The 14,574-nt window shown below is 33.0% G+C and overlaps 1 protein-coding gene across 1 annotated transcript; it reads left to right on the plus strand.

The window, feature by feature from the left end:
- Positions 1–4,020: 4,020 nt before the first annotated feature.
- LOC133317775 (putative DUF21 domain-containing protein At3g13070, chloroplastic) lies at positions 4,021–14,341 on the plus strand. Its single transcript, XM_061519653.1, has 14 exons — positions 4,021–4,960; positions 5,825–5,922; positions 6,017–6,110; positions 7,252–7,329; positions 7,487–7,590; positions 8,196–8,277; positions 8,652–8,791; positions 8,871–8,949; positions 9,058–9,121; positions 11,189–11,280; positions 12,134–12,199; positions 12,585–12,701; positions 13,301–13,477; positions 13,900–14,341. Exons 1-14 carry the CDS (start codon positions 4,388–4,390, stop codon positions 14,140–14,142), a joined length of 2,007 nt encoding a protein of 668 aa, XP_061375637.1. The 5' UTR covers positions 4,021–4,387; the 3' UTR covers positions 14,143–14,341.
- The last annotated feature ends 233 nt before the right edge of the window (positions 14,342–14,574 follow it).

Raw genomic sequence — 14,574 nt, forward strand, 5'->3', positions numbered from 1 at the left:
GGTTATGATTTCCTTAATAAATATAAAGTATTAAATATTAAGAATCATAACCATACAAAGATGGAAATAAATATAACCGTTAGATTAACATAATCGATCTAACGGTGAAATTGATGGGTAATAACATTAGTAGTAATACTAATTGATTGTTACATTATCTTTCCCCATACATTAAATGAATAAGAGTGAGTTAATGCTTAGTTCAAGTGTTAGTGACTATTATTTTCCTTCGTATCAGTTACCATTGCTTCAAATCACAAAGAAATCCTTCACCTTAGTTAGCGTTTTTTAGTTTTGAGTCATAAGAATAAATAAAATAGAATTGGAAGAGCCCAAATAAATATATTTCAAAAAAGTTTTCAATGGTATTTATAATGCTAAATTGTTATTAGATATATGATAATAAGAATGGAACATTATTTGACATCGAGAGCTATCAATATTAGCAATAATTTTTCGCGTGTTCGAGGAACACCTGATTTCCATATGGAACTAAATTGGTAGGGTTACCATAAAGCTTAATTTTGCGAAAAATAAAAAGAAGAAAAAACTCTAGCTTCTACTTTCAATTTGGCTATAAATATTCATCAAGTTAAGCTCCTTGCATTGCATGGGCTTTTTCTTTTGTTTTCATTTTGACACACGTTAGAAACTTCGAATTGCTGAAGCAAATTGCAAAAAATGGGGTGGTTGGCGTTGCTATTTGGAATTATTGTGTATTTTCTTTTTCCATCCTTTTCTTCTTCCCATTCATTATGCTCTCCCGATCAGAGCTCTGCCTTGCTTCAATTCAAGAATTCCTTCACTACTATTGATTATTTTTCTGATGTATGTGGTGACCAGTTTTATCCGAAGATAGAAACATGGGAAAATGAGATAGATTGCTGCTCATGGCTTGGTGTCACGTGCGACACCATCTCTGGTCACGTGATTGGCCTTGACCTCAGCTGCAGTGGGCTTCAAGGTAAAATCTATCCTAACAGTTCCCTTTTCCGCCTTTCTCATCTCCAAACACTGAACCTCGCTTTCAATGATTTCTCCAACTCCCAACTATCATCTCAGTTTGGAGGGTTTATGAGTCTCACGCACCTCAACTTGTCTGGTTGTGACTTTAAAGGTGAAATTTCTTCCTATATCTCGCACCTTACAGTCTCATCATAACCAGTTTGCTGGGCATATAAGTGCAATCTCATCATATTCCTTGAAGTTTCTAAATTTGTGCAGCAACAAGCTACAAGGCAATATTCCTGAATCATTTTTCAATCTTGTCAACCTTACAGTCTTATGTCTATGTTGTAAATAGTAATTATGCAGTCATTTATTAGTAATTATGTAGTCATTTATTGCTGTTGTAAATAGTAATTATGTAGTCATTTATTAGTAATTATGTAGTCATTTATTTGTTTTTATTTAGTCCGTTACTTGTATATTGGGCCAAGCCCATTAGGTCAAAATTAGGTCAAGAAGTCTCTATAAACATCAAATAGCTTCAGTGGCCCTATCAATTTTAAACTATTCTCCAAGCTTCAAAGTCTGGATACTCTTTTTCTTAGTGAATTATCACTAAACTTCGAATCCAATGTCAATTACAGCTTCCCTCTCCTAGAAGCGTTGGAGTTATCTTGTATCAATTTGACTGAATTTCCCAAATTATCTGGAAAATTCCCAAGTTGTTTTTTCTCAATCTGTCCAATAACAAACTTAGTGGAAGAGTACCCAATTGGTTACATGATATGCATTCATTGTCTTTTTTGGACCTCTCTCGAAACCTGTTGACATCACTGATGAATCAATTCTCAAGGAATTGCAAGCTCCAATTCCTTGATCTTAGTTTCAACTTACTGAGTGGTGATATTCCTTCATCAATTTGCAATGCAATTTCAATTTGGGTGCTCAACTTGTCCTACAACAAGTTGACAGGCATTATTCCACAATGCCTTGCAAACTTGTCATCCCTTTTAGTTTTGCATCTGCAGATGAACAAAATTTCTGGCACTTTGCCAAGTAGTACCTTTTCAATGTACCGGCTCAAAACACTGAATCTCAATGGCAACCAAATAGAAGGTATTTTGCCTAAATCTTTGTCCAACTGCACCCAATTGGAAGTTTTAAATATTGGAAACAATCAAATAGAGGATACATTTCCCCATTGGCTTCAGACTCTGCCAAATTTGAAATTACTGGTTTTGCGAGCCAATACCTCGAGGAAAACAGTTCGATACATTTTCAAATGATTCCTACGAGGGAAACTTGGGCTTATGTGGATTTCCATTGTCAATAAATTGCAACAAGAACACTGAACAACAACATTCTCCACCTTCAGCGACCTCTGAGAATGAAGAAAAGTTTGGATTTGGTTGGAAACCGGTGGCCATAGGATATGGATGTGGATTTGTATTTGGAGTGGGCTTGGGATGTTATCTACTGTTAATAGGAAAACCTCAATGGCTTGTGAGGATATTTGGAGTTCAGCTTAATAAGAGGGTCAAAAGAAGGACAAGGATGAGGACTACTCCAAGAATGACTCAGATGACATAATTGAGGTGCATGTCTTATTGCAATTATTTTCTTATTTAAGGTTTATGTTTTCTTGAAAAATAAATTTGAGTGTGATAACCTTGTCACACTCTTATTTTATCTGATTGGACTTTGAGTTGTAAGCTTGTAGTAAGAATGTATTGTACTTTATTTGGGTGAGCTTGTGAATGCAGTGTATTATTTAATAAAATTACCAGTCTGTCATATATATTTGCAGCTATTGTTGTATATTTATGATATAGTTGGAATGGTATTTACTGATATATACGGATTCCTGCAGTGAGCTCAGATCATACAGCAACCCTTTTATTACATGGTCCTTTCTAGAAAACTCAACATGTAATAAGCTCTTCATTCTACTTAGGTTCAACTCATTCTTAAGTCTGTGTTTACTTTCTTCAACTCTGTGTTTTGATGTTCAAGAAAAGAAATCTGATGGAAAGAAAATTCAGAAGCCGCACCCTTCTCTATGAGAGCATCATTCAGACTGCATATGAAATAATATCCAATCAACCAATTTAGGGGAATTGTCTCCCAAAAATGCACATAACCTATTAGGCATTGTCTACCAAAACTTTTCATTAAACTATTTTGTAGAAATTATTGTTTAATGTCATTTCATATCATTATTTAAGTTTATAATTTATTTTTTATAAGTAAATATGTCATTATTTTTAAATACTTTACTACTGAATCTTTTAGAAATTAATATTAATCACATTATCTATACTTGTGGTCAGTTTATTTGTATTTTTTTAAAAGAAAATTACTTTTTAATTAAAAAAATTCAAAACTATGATACTTAAATTAGTTTTTTGTTTTTTTATAAAATGTTAAAAAAATAGTTTCAGTATTCATTAAAAAGTTAAAAAAAAAAGTAATTTAAAAATTTAGTAAAATTACATAATAAAAGTATGTATAAAAAAAATTACATAATAAAAGTATTTTTTTTTCAAAAACTTATCTAAGTGTTCCTTAATTAACTGTTATAAGAGGATTCTCTCTTTTGAGATACACCTTTTATTTTTTTTTCTTTAAAGTTTCATTATTAAATATTTATATAATTATTATTTTTTGGTAGATAATATTTATATAATTATTTAAAAAATTAAAAATGATAAGCTTGTAAATACATTTGTTAATCAATTAAAAATTAAATATACTTTAATCTATATTTATCTTCAAATACTTCTTATTATATAAATATAATTTACTTAAATAAATATAATAACGAGTTCGACGCTAACGGTATTAAAAATATGAAACAAAAAATTATAAAATGACAAACATTTAAAGCCTCTGTACATAAATTACAAAAAAAAAAAGAGAAATATTTTAATCAAATTTAAAGTTGTAGTAAGTAAATTACCAAAAAAAAAAAAAGTTGTAGTAAGTAAATTTATTTTATTTTTACAAGAATTTGGAATGTAATAATTGTATTACACTCCCATCCCACTTGCTGTGCCGAACTGAGCATCTGGTGTCAAAGCCAACAAGTCTGCGGCTGAAGCTGATGCACGCGCCGCCTATTCCAATTCCCATTCTTCCCTCTCAAACCCTAATTTTTCTCCAATTCCACATTTCACAATTGCATTTTTTGATTACAATAGACCCAAGAAAGCAAAAAAAATTCATGTGCATACTTTTTTTCTCTTTTGTTGTTGTTCCCCTTCATAAGATGCATAACATAACCAATTTTTTTACGACTCTCTGATACCCGTTACTAAACAAAATAGAACAGCTTTCGTTGATTACTTGGGCCTTCTAAGGTTTTTTTTTTTTTTTGCGTCGAAATTTGATTTTGATTTTGTGGGTGTTTTTGTTTTGTTATGATTTTCTTTTTGTGGTGATGGCACTCGAATCTTGGGTTCTAGGTCACCATGTATTCATCTCCAGTTCCAAATTTCTTTACCCTGCGCATGAGAATCGGCTAAAGAGAATGTCCATCAAAGTTTCGGGTAGAAACACTGTATACCCATTTCCCTTGGTGTCCAATTGTGTTGGCCCATCCACTTTTACAAGCTTTAAGGTTTCAAGTTATGGACCAGATACCAAGTTACTAGGTAGAGCTCGCTTGAGGTGTTTAGGTAGTCGCAGTGATTGTTTTCACGAAAGAAATGCTGTTTCCAGTACCAACTGGAACTTTATACAGGAATTGCTGAAGAGGGGAATCATTCTGGTTGCAACTGTTTGTGGGATATTGGTCTTTGGATGTCCACGAGTTTTCGCTGTTGAGGGTGTAGTGAATGCTGGATATGGTGTTATTGGACAGAGCATACTTTTGCTTAGGAATGCATGGCCTAAAGTTTTGCAAGTTCTTCAAATATTTAAGGAGCAAGGTTTGATACTGGCATTGCTTTTGGGTCTTTCAGCTTTTTTCTCTATGGCAGAGACTTCAATTACCACACTTTGGCCTTGGAAGGTATCATAATTTTTCTCCTTTTCTGAATGATACTTATAAAACTAGGGACTATTCCTGGAAAACAGAAATTCTTTCCCCTATTAGATCATTATTCAGTATAGATAGACCTACTAAATTTAGTCTAGTTGATCAAAGGATGGTTGCCAGGGTTGGGTTTGGTTTTTGGAGGTGAACTTCCTGGAAATAGGCTCATTATCCTTGATCATATATGGTAATATTCTTCACAATGAAATTTATTTTGGTGTCCAATTGCTGAAAGCTTCTCATCTATGAAGAATGGAGTTTGTATCTTAGATGAGATTATACTGACCAGAAACTCATATGCTATCTACCTGTTTGCAACACCAAGATTTACTTGGCTCATTTATGTGATATGAGTTTCTGAAGTTATTAAGATATTAGTTTAGCAAGATTTGATATAAGAGCACAATATCAGACATATATTTCTTTAAATACATGAATTTGTGGCGATGTCTAAAATCTTGCTTTAGGTAAGGGTGGGAGGCGAGGGGAGGTTTAGTAACTTGGATCATGTAGCCAATGAAGTTGAATGCTAGTTAAAATCTAAAGCATCATAATTTGACAGTAATATTGGTTTGACTGCAGAGTTTATGAATGACTAAAGTAGTGCCTTACACATTACTTAGGCTAGCAATTTCATAACTCATCTACATGTTAGTAAGGAATTTCAATGCTACTGATCTAAACATCATTTGCTATATTTCCTTTTCCTTTCAGAAAAAGTTTTTGGTTCCTTTGATAAGAATGCATTTTTTGTATATTTGATTTGTAATTCCCTATGGTTATTTTAGCTGATTATAGTTTGAACTTTGAAGTCTAATTACTGTTGATGAAATGTGTAAGATTCGTGAGTTGGCTGAAAAGGAGTCTGAAAATGGCGTCTTCAGACTACTCCGAAGCGATGTTACTCGGTTCCTTACAACTATACTTATTGGCACAACGTATTTCCCTTTCATTGGTCTTATTATTGAAAAATATTATGTTTTTAAGACTTGATTATAATTTGTTTCTCATGTTGCTTTTTGTTGTACTCAGTGTGGTCAATATTGGGGCAACTGCTCTGGTCACAGAAGCTGCAACTGCAATATTTGGCGAAGCTGGTGTTAGCGCAGCAACAGGAGTCATGACTGTATGTTTTGATTTTCTTTCTTGACTGTTTGAAAAATTTACTTTTTCCAGAACATCAAAAACATGCTTAAATGGTTTATGCATAAATTTGATTATCCAAAATTCAAATTCAATGAGCCATGAGCCACTTGGTTATTATTCATTTCGGAACATTGAATCTTTCAGTATATCAACATGCTGCCTTTTAAACTTGCAAACTCCTGATGTGGTGGGAACAAGCATTTGACATGTAAAGCCTTCTAGCTTTGTCACCAATTTGTTAAAAAGGTGCCAGAGCTTACCTTTGAGTGGATAGAAAACGGGGTGATATAATCTGTTTTTTGGATTTATACATTTAGAGATGACCGAAGGTTAACCGTTTAGAGTTAGACAACATTATAGGGTGTAGGATATACCTTAAGTATTCTAATTTTTGTTACGTTTTTAGTTTAATGTTGTAGTATTTACAATATAAGTATAAATTATCTTTTCAAATAGAATGGTTGCATCAGAATGATCACAGAACATTGCACTGTGGGTTTCTTTTTGACCTAAGGACATTTTGTCCATGATCTCCTACATGATCTTTTATTTTCTGTAAAAAAAATTATTACTAATGCAACTTAACCAAAGCTTGGTCTGATTAGTTGAAGCTTCAAATTCTTTACGGTATCCTAGTCTCTTCCCAGATCCTTGGATGCTAGGCTCATTTCATAATCCCCTGCCAAAACATATAACAGTATATGTATATGAGTATATCTTTCTTTGCCACTCCCTTCTCTACCTCCTCTTGGTTATTGATTCTATCATTTTGAGCTGAAAAGAAGTTTTTCTCCTATAGTCTCATTGACAATATTTTTCTTTGTGTGTTCGTTTAGTTTAAGTGTTTAAAAAAAAGGTGTTCCTGTATGATGCAAAGAAAGGTCGTCTTTTCAGCTTAATTATGCATTTATTCATCCTCTTAATTCTCATGCATGATTTAAACTGATTATGAACTACTTTTTGTAGGAAAAAAAAAAGGATGCTATTTTTTACATAATTTCATAACTTTGTGTTTCCTCTCACCTCTTATAAGTATAATATATGGTGTGGAAGTTTATAAATATTTATGGAATTTTTTCTTACAATACCTGATTTCTCTGTTCTCTCCATAATCAAACAAGGTTGCCATTTTGCTTCTCACTGAAATCACTCCAAAAAGTATAGCGGTTCATAATGCCACAGAGGTGGCTCGGTTTGTGGTAAGTTGTAAATTTCTTGCCTTTTCTTTCATAATCTTTGGGAACAGAAATGATACTGATTAAACATTTATATTCATTTTTCACATGTCATTCTTATTTACATGATGTTTCTGCTTCAACTTCTCTTTATAACAAATATTGATTCCAATACCTTTAGGTCAGGCCAGTGGCATGGCTTTCGCTGGTATTGTATCCTGCAGGAAGAATTGTTACTTATCTTTCAATGGGGATGCTCAAATTGCTTGGCTTAAAAGGAAGAAGGTCCGCCGAAAAGATACCCAGAGATTAATCTTCTCTTATTATATTGTATTTATTGCTTTTGCTTCTTTATGGATTTTTTGTGAGGTCTAATTCTAATCTGTGATGCTAAATCTTATTCCCCTCATCACATGAATGATGTTTATTATTTGCACTCATGCTACATGATAACTGTCCATTTTCTAAGGTTGAGTTGTTTCGTAAAAGCTATAAGAGAACTAATGGAGAAATGAAATTATTATATTGATTATGAGGGATTTATATGTTGTAGATGGTTGGTAATAGTTTTTGGGTTTGTAATTTGGTCAAATCATATGGCACAAGGCAGCAAAATATTTTTTTTCTAACGTATTATTTTTTAACCCTGGTTTGGAAGATCGAGCTTGGTTTGCCAACTTAGTATGTAAATTTTACTATTCATATAGCTTAAAGAGTGGATATGCAACCCTTTGCCGTTATTGAGTAGTCTGATGTTTTTAAGATGCTCATTGTAAATATGTTTATAATATTCATTTGGAAAATGGCATGCATTGAAGCAACGAGTGTGGGACATTCTTTCTTCTTCTTTTTTTGAATTTCAATAACAAAATCATAGTTTACTTTACCAGTGAGCCATATGTAACTGAAGAGGAGCTAAAATTGATGCTAAGGGGTGCCGAATTAAGTGGGGCAATAGAGGAGGAAGAACAGGTAACAAATATTGGGTTTTTATTCTAATAAATAATAATATTGTTATATACTTGTCTTCAAAATTTTCAGTCTTTTTCTCTCATTTATAGAAAATAGAATTTTTTAAATATGTATCATAATTCAAATTTGTTTCTTTTGAAGAATTTTGTTATTTTTAAAAATTGGGAATTGAAATTTCATCTGAAAACCATGATTAAATTTTCAATTTTCCATGCGGAAATATGCACCCTTTTGTAATAATGACATATGTTTATTGTTATGCTTCTTCACAATACTTGCAAAACCCCTATCTTCATTGATTATTTTAGATTTTTTAATCCATTTTTATTTGTTTGGTTTCTGATAAGTATCTTGAATATAAATATAAATTACAGGATATGATTGAAAATGTGTTGGAGATAAAAGACACACATGTTAGAGAGGTTATGACACCTCTTGTTGATGTTGTTGCAATTGATGCAAGTTCAAGTCTTGTAGATTTTCACCACTTGTGGGTTACACATCAGTACTCAAGGTATTCAAAGATTCCCCAGCTTCAAATCTACAGTGATTTTTGTTTTCCAACGCTAACTGGATTATGACATGTTTCCTAGGGTGCCTGTTTTTGAGCAACGTGTTGATAATATAATGGGTATAGCATATGCAATGGATCTACTGGATTATGTTCAGAAGGTTGGGAGATTTTAACCCCCTTAACTATCATGAGATACAAGTGCTTTACCTATTAATTGTATCTCCCCAATCTCATAGTTTGCAGAATTATAATGTTTGATTTTGAAGGGCGAGTTGCTAGAAAGTACTACAGTTGGTGATATGGCTCAAAAGCCTGCATATTTCGTACCTGGTAAGTTTTATATATATCTTGAGATCACCTATGTTAGTGTTATTTCTCTCTATGACTGGTGTTGTATTTTAGACAGGACAGGTGGGTTTATTTGAACCCATCAGGCCATCATACCCTCCCAAGTGATCTTTTAACCTGCCTTCTTTTTATCTTATTTTATATACTAGAAGTGATAGATACGGGTATAAACAAAAAAAATCATTTAATTTAAGTATATAATTATAATGGCATGACAGTTTTTATGTTTTAAATTTGCAACTTGAATGAAAACTGACTAAAAAACTACATGTGTTTGAAATAAGTTATTCAAAATGCTCCTTATTGTAAAAAACCAATTCAACCCAAAAGCTTAAGCTATTGGGTGAGGGTCATTTTAATGGTTTATATTATTCTCTAACACGCCCCTTCACAAGTGAGCCCATTGGGCTTGAAGTGTGGACAATGCACAGGCTCACCTACCTGTACTAAGAAAGAAATTCCACTAGAAAGAAAGTGGGGGACGGTGAGGATCGAACCCGAGACACGAGGCTCTGATACCATGTAAAGAACCAATTCAACCCAAAAGCTTAAACTATTGGGTGAGGGTCATTTTAATAGTTTATATTATTCTCTAACACTTATATAGGAATTCTGTGTAAGTTGTGGGGCTTTGTGATTGAAATGAAATGGTGATTTTTCTATTTTAGTTAAACGAAACATTTGAGTATTTAGAAAGTAAAAAGAGGACATGAAATGAGGGAATCCCAAATCCCCTTTCTAAAATAGTATAGAAGTACTAAAAAAATTAACCTTAGTTTATGTCAATATATTTGTGATTTCGTGTGGCAATTAGGCTATGCCTTTATTGCTATCAATTCTATGAGATGACTAAAGACTAAATGTTAACCCAACATTCTTTGCTAACAAGTTCAGAGCAGAAGAGTATCTCAGACTCTCAGGATACTTATTTAGTACGATAATGTTGGTTTTGCAAGACATGTGATTAAAGATTCTAAAAGAGCAAATCCCGGTGCATAAGACTTCCCAATTTGCGAGGATAGGGGTGAGGGTTAATCGTACACAACTTTATCCTTATATTTTTTGAAAAGAGGTTGTTTTCTAAATTCGAACCTATGACCTTCCGATGACAAGCAGTATAACCTTACTGCTGCTCTAAGGCTCGCCCTCATGTGATTAAAGATTCTAAAAGAATCAAATTTGTATGTAAGCTCTGATATTTGGGATTACCTAGTTGGACAAATATAGCTAAATTGGAGATGACCGACTCTTTTGTACATCCATTAGGTTGGCCATGTGCATCAACAACGTAGTCTTATTCATTTGTCCAAAAAGGAACAGAAGATAGCAATGGAAGGAAGATAAATGCTGGTTATCTACTGTGGGCAATAGTGCAAAGATCATTATGGATAAAGTTCGTAGTACTAATAAAACTTTATTCATTTTACCTGATGACTGTAATTGGGCCCGATCGAATGGGAAAGGAAAATTCAACAAGTCAGTAATACTCTCTTAATTAAAATCCACTCTCAGGCTCATTCTTCATTTGGCATTTTTTGATCTAAATTGGAGGTGCATTAAAGCAAGTTTCTTTTTCACTCATTGCATAGCCATCTCTGCTGTGTTGATGATGCTACTCCATATATTTCAGAGCATTTTCAGAATAGATTCCGGAGGCTCTGAATTGTCGTTCTAACCCCTTCAGATTCTGTTCTAGCTAATATGCTATCATTTTTTCACCAAGATATCCTTTTTCTGTTGATAATTCTTGTAATGTCTTTTACTCCCTGTTATAACACATACATACCAGTTGGAATGGTAGAAGGGAAGTGTTCAACAGTTTGGCTTTCTGTCAGTTACTAATATTTTATAATGAAATATTCGTTGATGTATGGACAACGAATTAAACAGCAGGTGGCTTATTATGTCTTGACTGATAAATTTAATGAATATGATTTTTCTCATATTGAAATTGAATTGTTAAACTGTTTGAATTGTTTGGGATAGGAACACTTTGTTTAACTTGGTGCAGAATGTTGGATGAATAAATTCTTATTACTGCTTTTGCAGATTCAATGTCTGTTTGGAATCTTCTTAGAGAGTTTCGAATCAGGAAGGTTCACATGGCTGTCGTTCTTAATGAGTATGGTGGAACTGTCGGAGTATGTGCATGCTATACCAGAATACAACCAACTCAGATCTGTTTGTTTGACATAAATATGAACATATGAATGTGTAAATTTATGACTCACTGAAGATCTATATGCCATGCTAATTACAACCACTGACCCAAAAAAAGTATATCGAAGATATCAATTAGAACATACTCTCACTATGAGTGATTGTTTCTTTCAACATCTTTTGTAACTATATACCAACCTCTTTTTTATGTTAATTTTAAATAAAAGCTAATAGAATCAACATGGAGATCATACCAGTCATCATGAACTATTGCAAGAATATTCATAAACAATCCTGTAGAAATATTAGCTTATGTTATTGTAGATACATGTCTAAGTATGCTACAGCTGTACTCTTGTTCTCTAATATATGTTAGATTACTTCTCTCACTTTACAGGTCCAAAATCATCGTAATAACCAAAATTCTTTCTGGTTACATTGTTATTCTGATTTCCTAAATGCCCTTATTTACCCACTATTCACATCATTCTCTTGCCCTTATCTTTCCTAGTTCTTGTTACAATTAATTGTGAATTTCTAATAACAGTTTTCCTCCAATTCTTTGAATTCATTTTGTTAGTGATTTTATGCTTCATCCTTCCACATTCTTATTGCATTTAACAATAGCTAGTTTAAGACTGGATGTAGTAAATCCTTTTTATTGATTGCTAAATTGAGAGGGGTTCACTTCTTTAGACAAAGTTTATTAGATTGTTAATAAACACTCCAAGTCTTCTGAAATCCTTTGTGTGTGATGTGCCTATAAGTACTAACAGTTTTCACAAGGTGATGTTTATTGAATCTAGATGTCCTATTTATATTGCTATTTTACAGCTTGTAACTCTTGAAGATGTTGTTGAGGAAATTGTTGGTGAAATTTTTGATGAAAATGACTCAAAGGTAAAGCTACTGTAAATTCTTCTGCTTAGTCTTTACTTCATTTCTTTCAAATTTTAGTATATTAGACATGTTAGTATGCCTTCTGTAGCTAGAGCAGTACAATCTTCATTCATGTTTTTCTCAGCAGGAAAAATAAAAATTATATTTTTGTACTATTCTGTCATTCCTACAAATTTAACGGACATGAGATACTCATAATGTTTGACCGTTTAAGTCATTGTCTCTAACAGCTGTATGACATTAATGCATTTTGGATTTAGCTATTAGTGGCTAATTATGCAATTCTGAATATAAAAATATTTTATTTTTTATGTGCCTGCTAATATGATTTACATGCTGATTTTTCATTAAAAAAACCTTTTTATCTTTTGTGGTGATTCTACAGGAGGAGATACAGAAAAAAACTGGCTACGTAGTAATGCGAGCTGAGGGTGTATTTGACGTAGATGCAAACACATCTATTGATCAGCTCTCTGAAGATTTGAACATCAAGATGCCAGAGGTTCACCACTTTTTCATACATGCAACTTACATATTAGTCTTCTGATGGCCTTGTTTGTAACCATGCTCAACAATCTTTTATTAGTTGTTTGGAGTTAGTGTGATTTTCATTGTACCACCCAGTCAGGTATTCCTTTTAAGAAAAACAATATCCAAGATCACGATTTGTTATTAGTAGTAGAACCAATAATCAAGTTGTTTGTGAATTTTTCCTTCAGAACCATTGTAGCATTGTCCTTGAAGATTATAATTATACACTTTTTATGATGTAGCAAACCATATTCTTATCTTGCAGTTGTAGGCCCTAGCATCTTTGCATCTCAAATACGCCCCTGGTCCATTGGATTTTAAGCAGCTTAGTTTAAAACATTTCTTATGCTAGCTGTTATTTCTACACAAATTGCGGACTAAATATGGGAAATATGTAACCGTGCTATATTTTGAAGAGATTTTTGCTGTTAACTATAATTGGGTTTTATGAATCCCTGGGTTAGAGGGTTAAGACGATGATCTCATTTAATTAACTACCGGTACTACTCATTGCTAAGTCTATTTAAAAATTTCAGGCTCTTAATATGTAGGATACTTCTACCCTTTCAGGGTCACCAATATGAGACAGTGTCAGGCTTTGTATGTGAAGCGTTTGGATACATCCCAAGGACAGGTGAGTGCATCAAAGTAGTTCTTGAAAGGGAAGATGAAGATGATGATGATAATAATGAGTCCGATGCTGACCACCAGGATCAGAAGCAGAAGAACCAGATTTTCAAACTTGAGGTAGTCTTATTTATTTTTGCTTATATCCTAAGTTGGTAGTAATAGAGTAAGCGTAACACTACCTTCCTATTACTCAAGTTACGCTAAGGTTGTCAATGTGATTTTCCTCAAGAAGCTTTTTCAAAAAAATTGTGCCTTGATTTCTGTTTTTTGGACATACGGTTAGAGAATGTCTCACCTCGTAGGGTCAACTATGTTGTCACAGGATTGGAATTATATTTTGCATTGTTTATAATTAAGTGTATTATAAGAGGGTGAATCTGCAGCAATGGTAAAGTCATTCCTGTATGATTAAAAAGTTATGGATTCGAATTCAGAAAATAATTTCTTTGCAATTATGCAAGAGTAAAGCTATATACAAATATTGTTCTCACCTCTCCCTCGCTCGTCGGGGTTTAATGGCTTTGTTGTCTTTGGTGCAGATACTAGCAGGAAATGCCAGAAAGGTGAGCGCTGTTCGGTTTGAAAGGATAAATAATGAAAATGAAATGTTGGAGACTAAAGAAGTAACTCGGTTGGTCCCTAAGATCATAAAAAGAAAATGGAGCAGTGGGGAGGATTCGGAGGATGATGCAGGATATGACGGAGAAGCATTTGCAAAGAAACCACAAGATGACATGTCTAGTGAATATCTAGTTGATCAGGAAATTTCTAACAAAGATTAAGTTGTTTTTTTCTTCATCTTTTTCTGCTTTCTTTATTTGGCATGTTTTTGTGCCATTTTTTGCTACACCATATAAGATGGCAAGTTTGAGATACATGTAGAAAATGAGAATCAATGATGAAAAAGCGCACACAACCTTTCAAAGACAAATAGAGGCGTCTATGCTAACGGGAAGTCTTTCAGGCTTGCGTGTAATAAAGATGGAGGTTTGATCCCTGTCATGCTCTACGTAAACTCCCCACCCCCAACACACTCACACACCAATATATATATATATATATATATATATATATATATATATATATATATATTCACATTAAAAAAAAAAATCACGTATTTTTTCTCTCATAATTTTTATTTTTTGTGTCTATCTCTCTCTTAAAATGATCAAATAGAGCCACTTGCAAAATAGAAAGTCAAAAGTAAATAATCA

Source organism: Gastrolobium bilobum, unplaced genomic scaffold (genome assembly GCF_033153095.1).
Source record: "Gastrolobium bilobum isolate Gb01-03AN ecotype WA unplaced genomic scaffold, APGP_CSIRO_Gbil_v1 utg1481, whole genome shotgun sequence".
NCBI lineage: Eukaryota > Viridiplantae > Streptophyta > Magnoliopsida > Fabales > Fabaceae > Gastrolobium > Gastrolobium bilobum.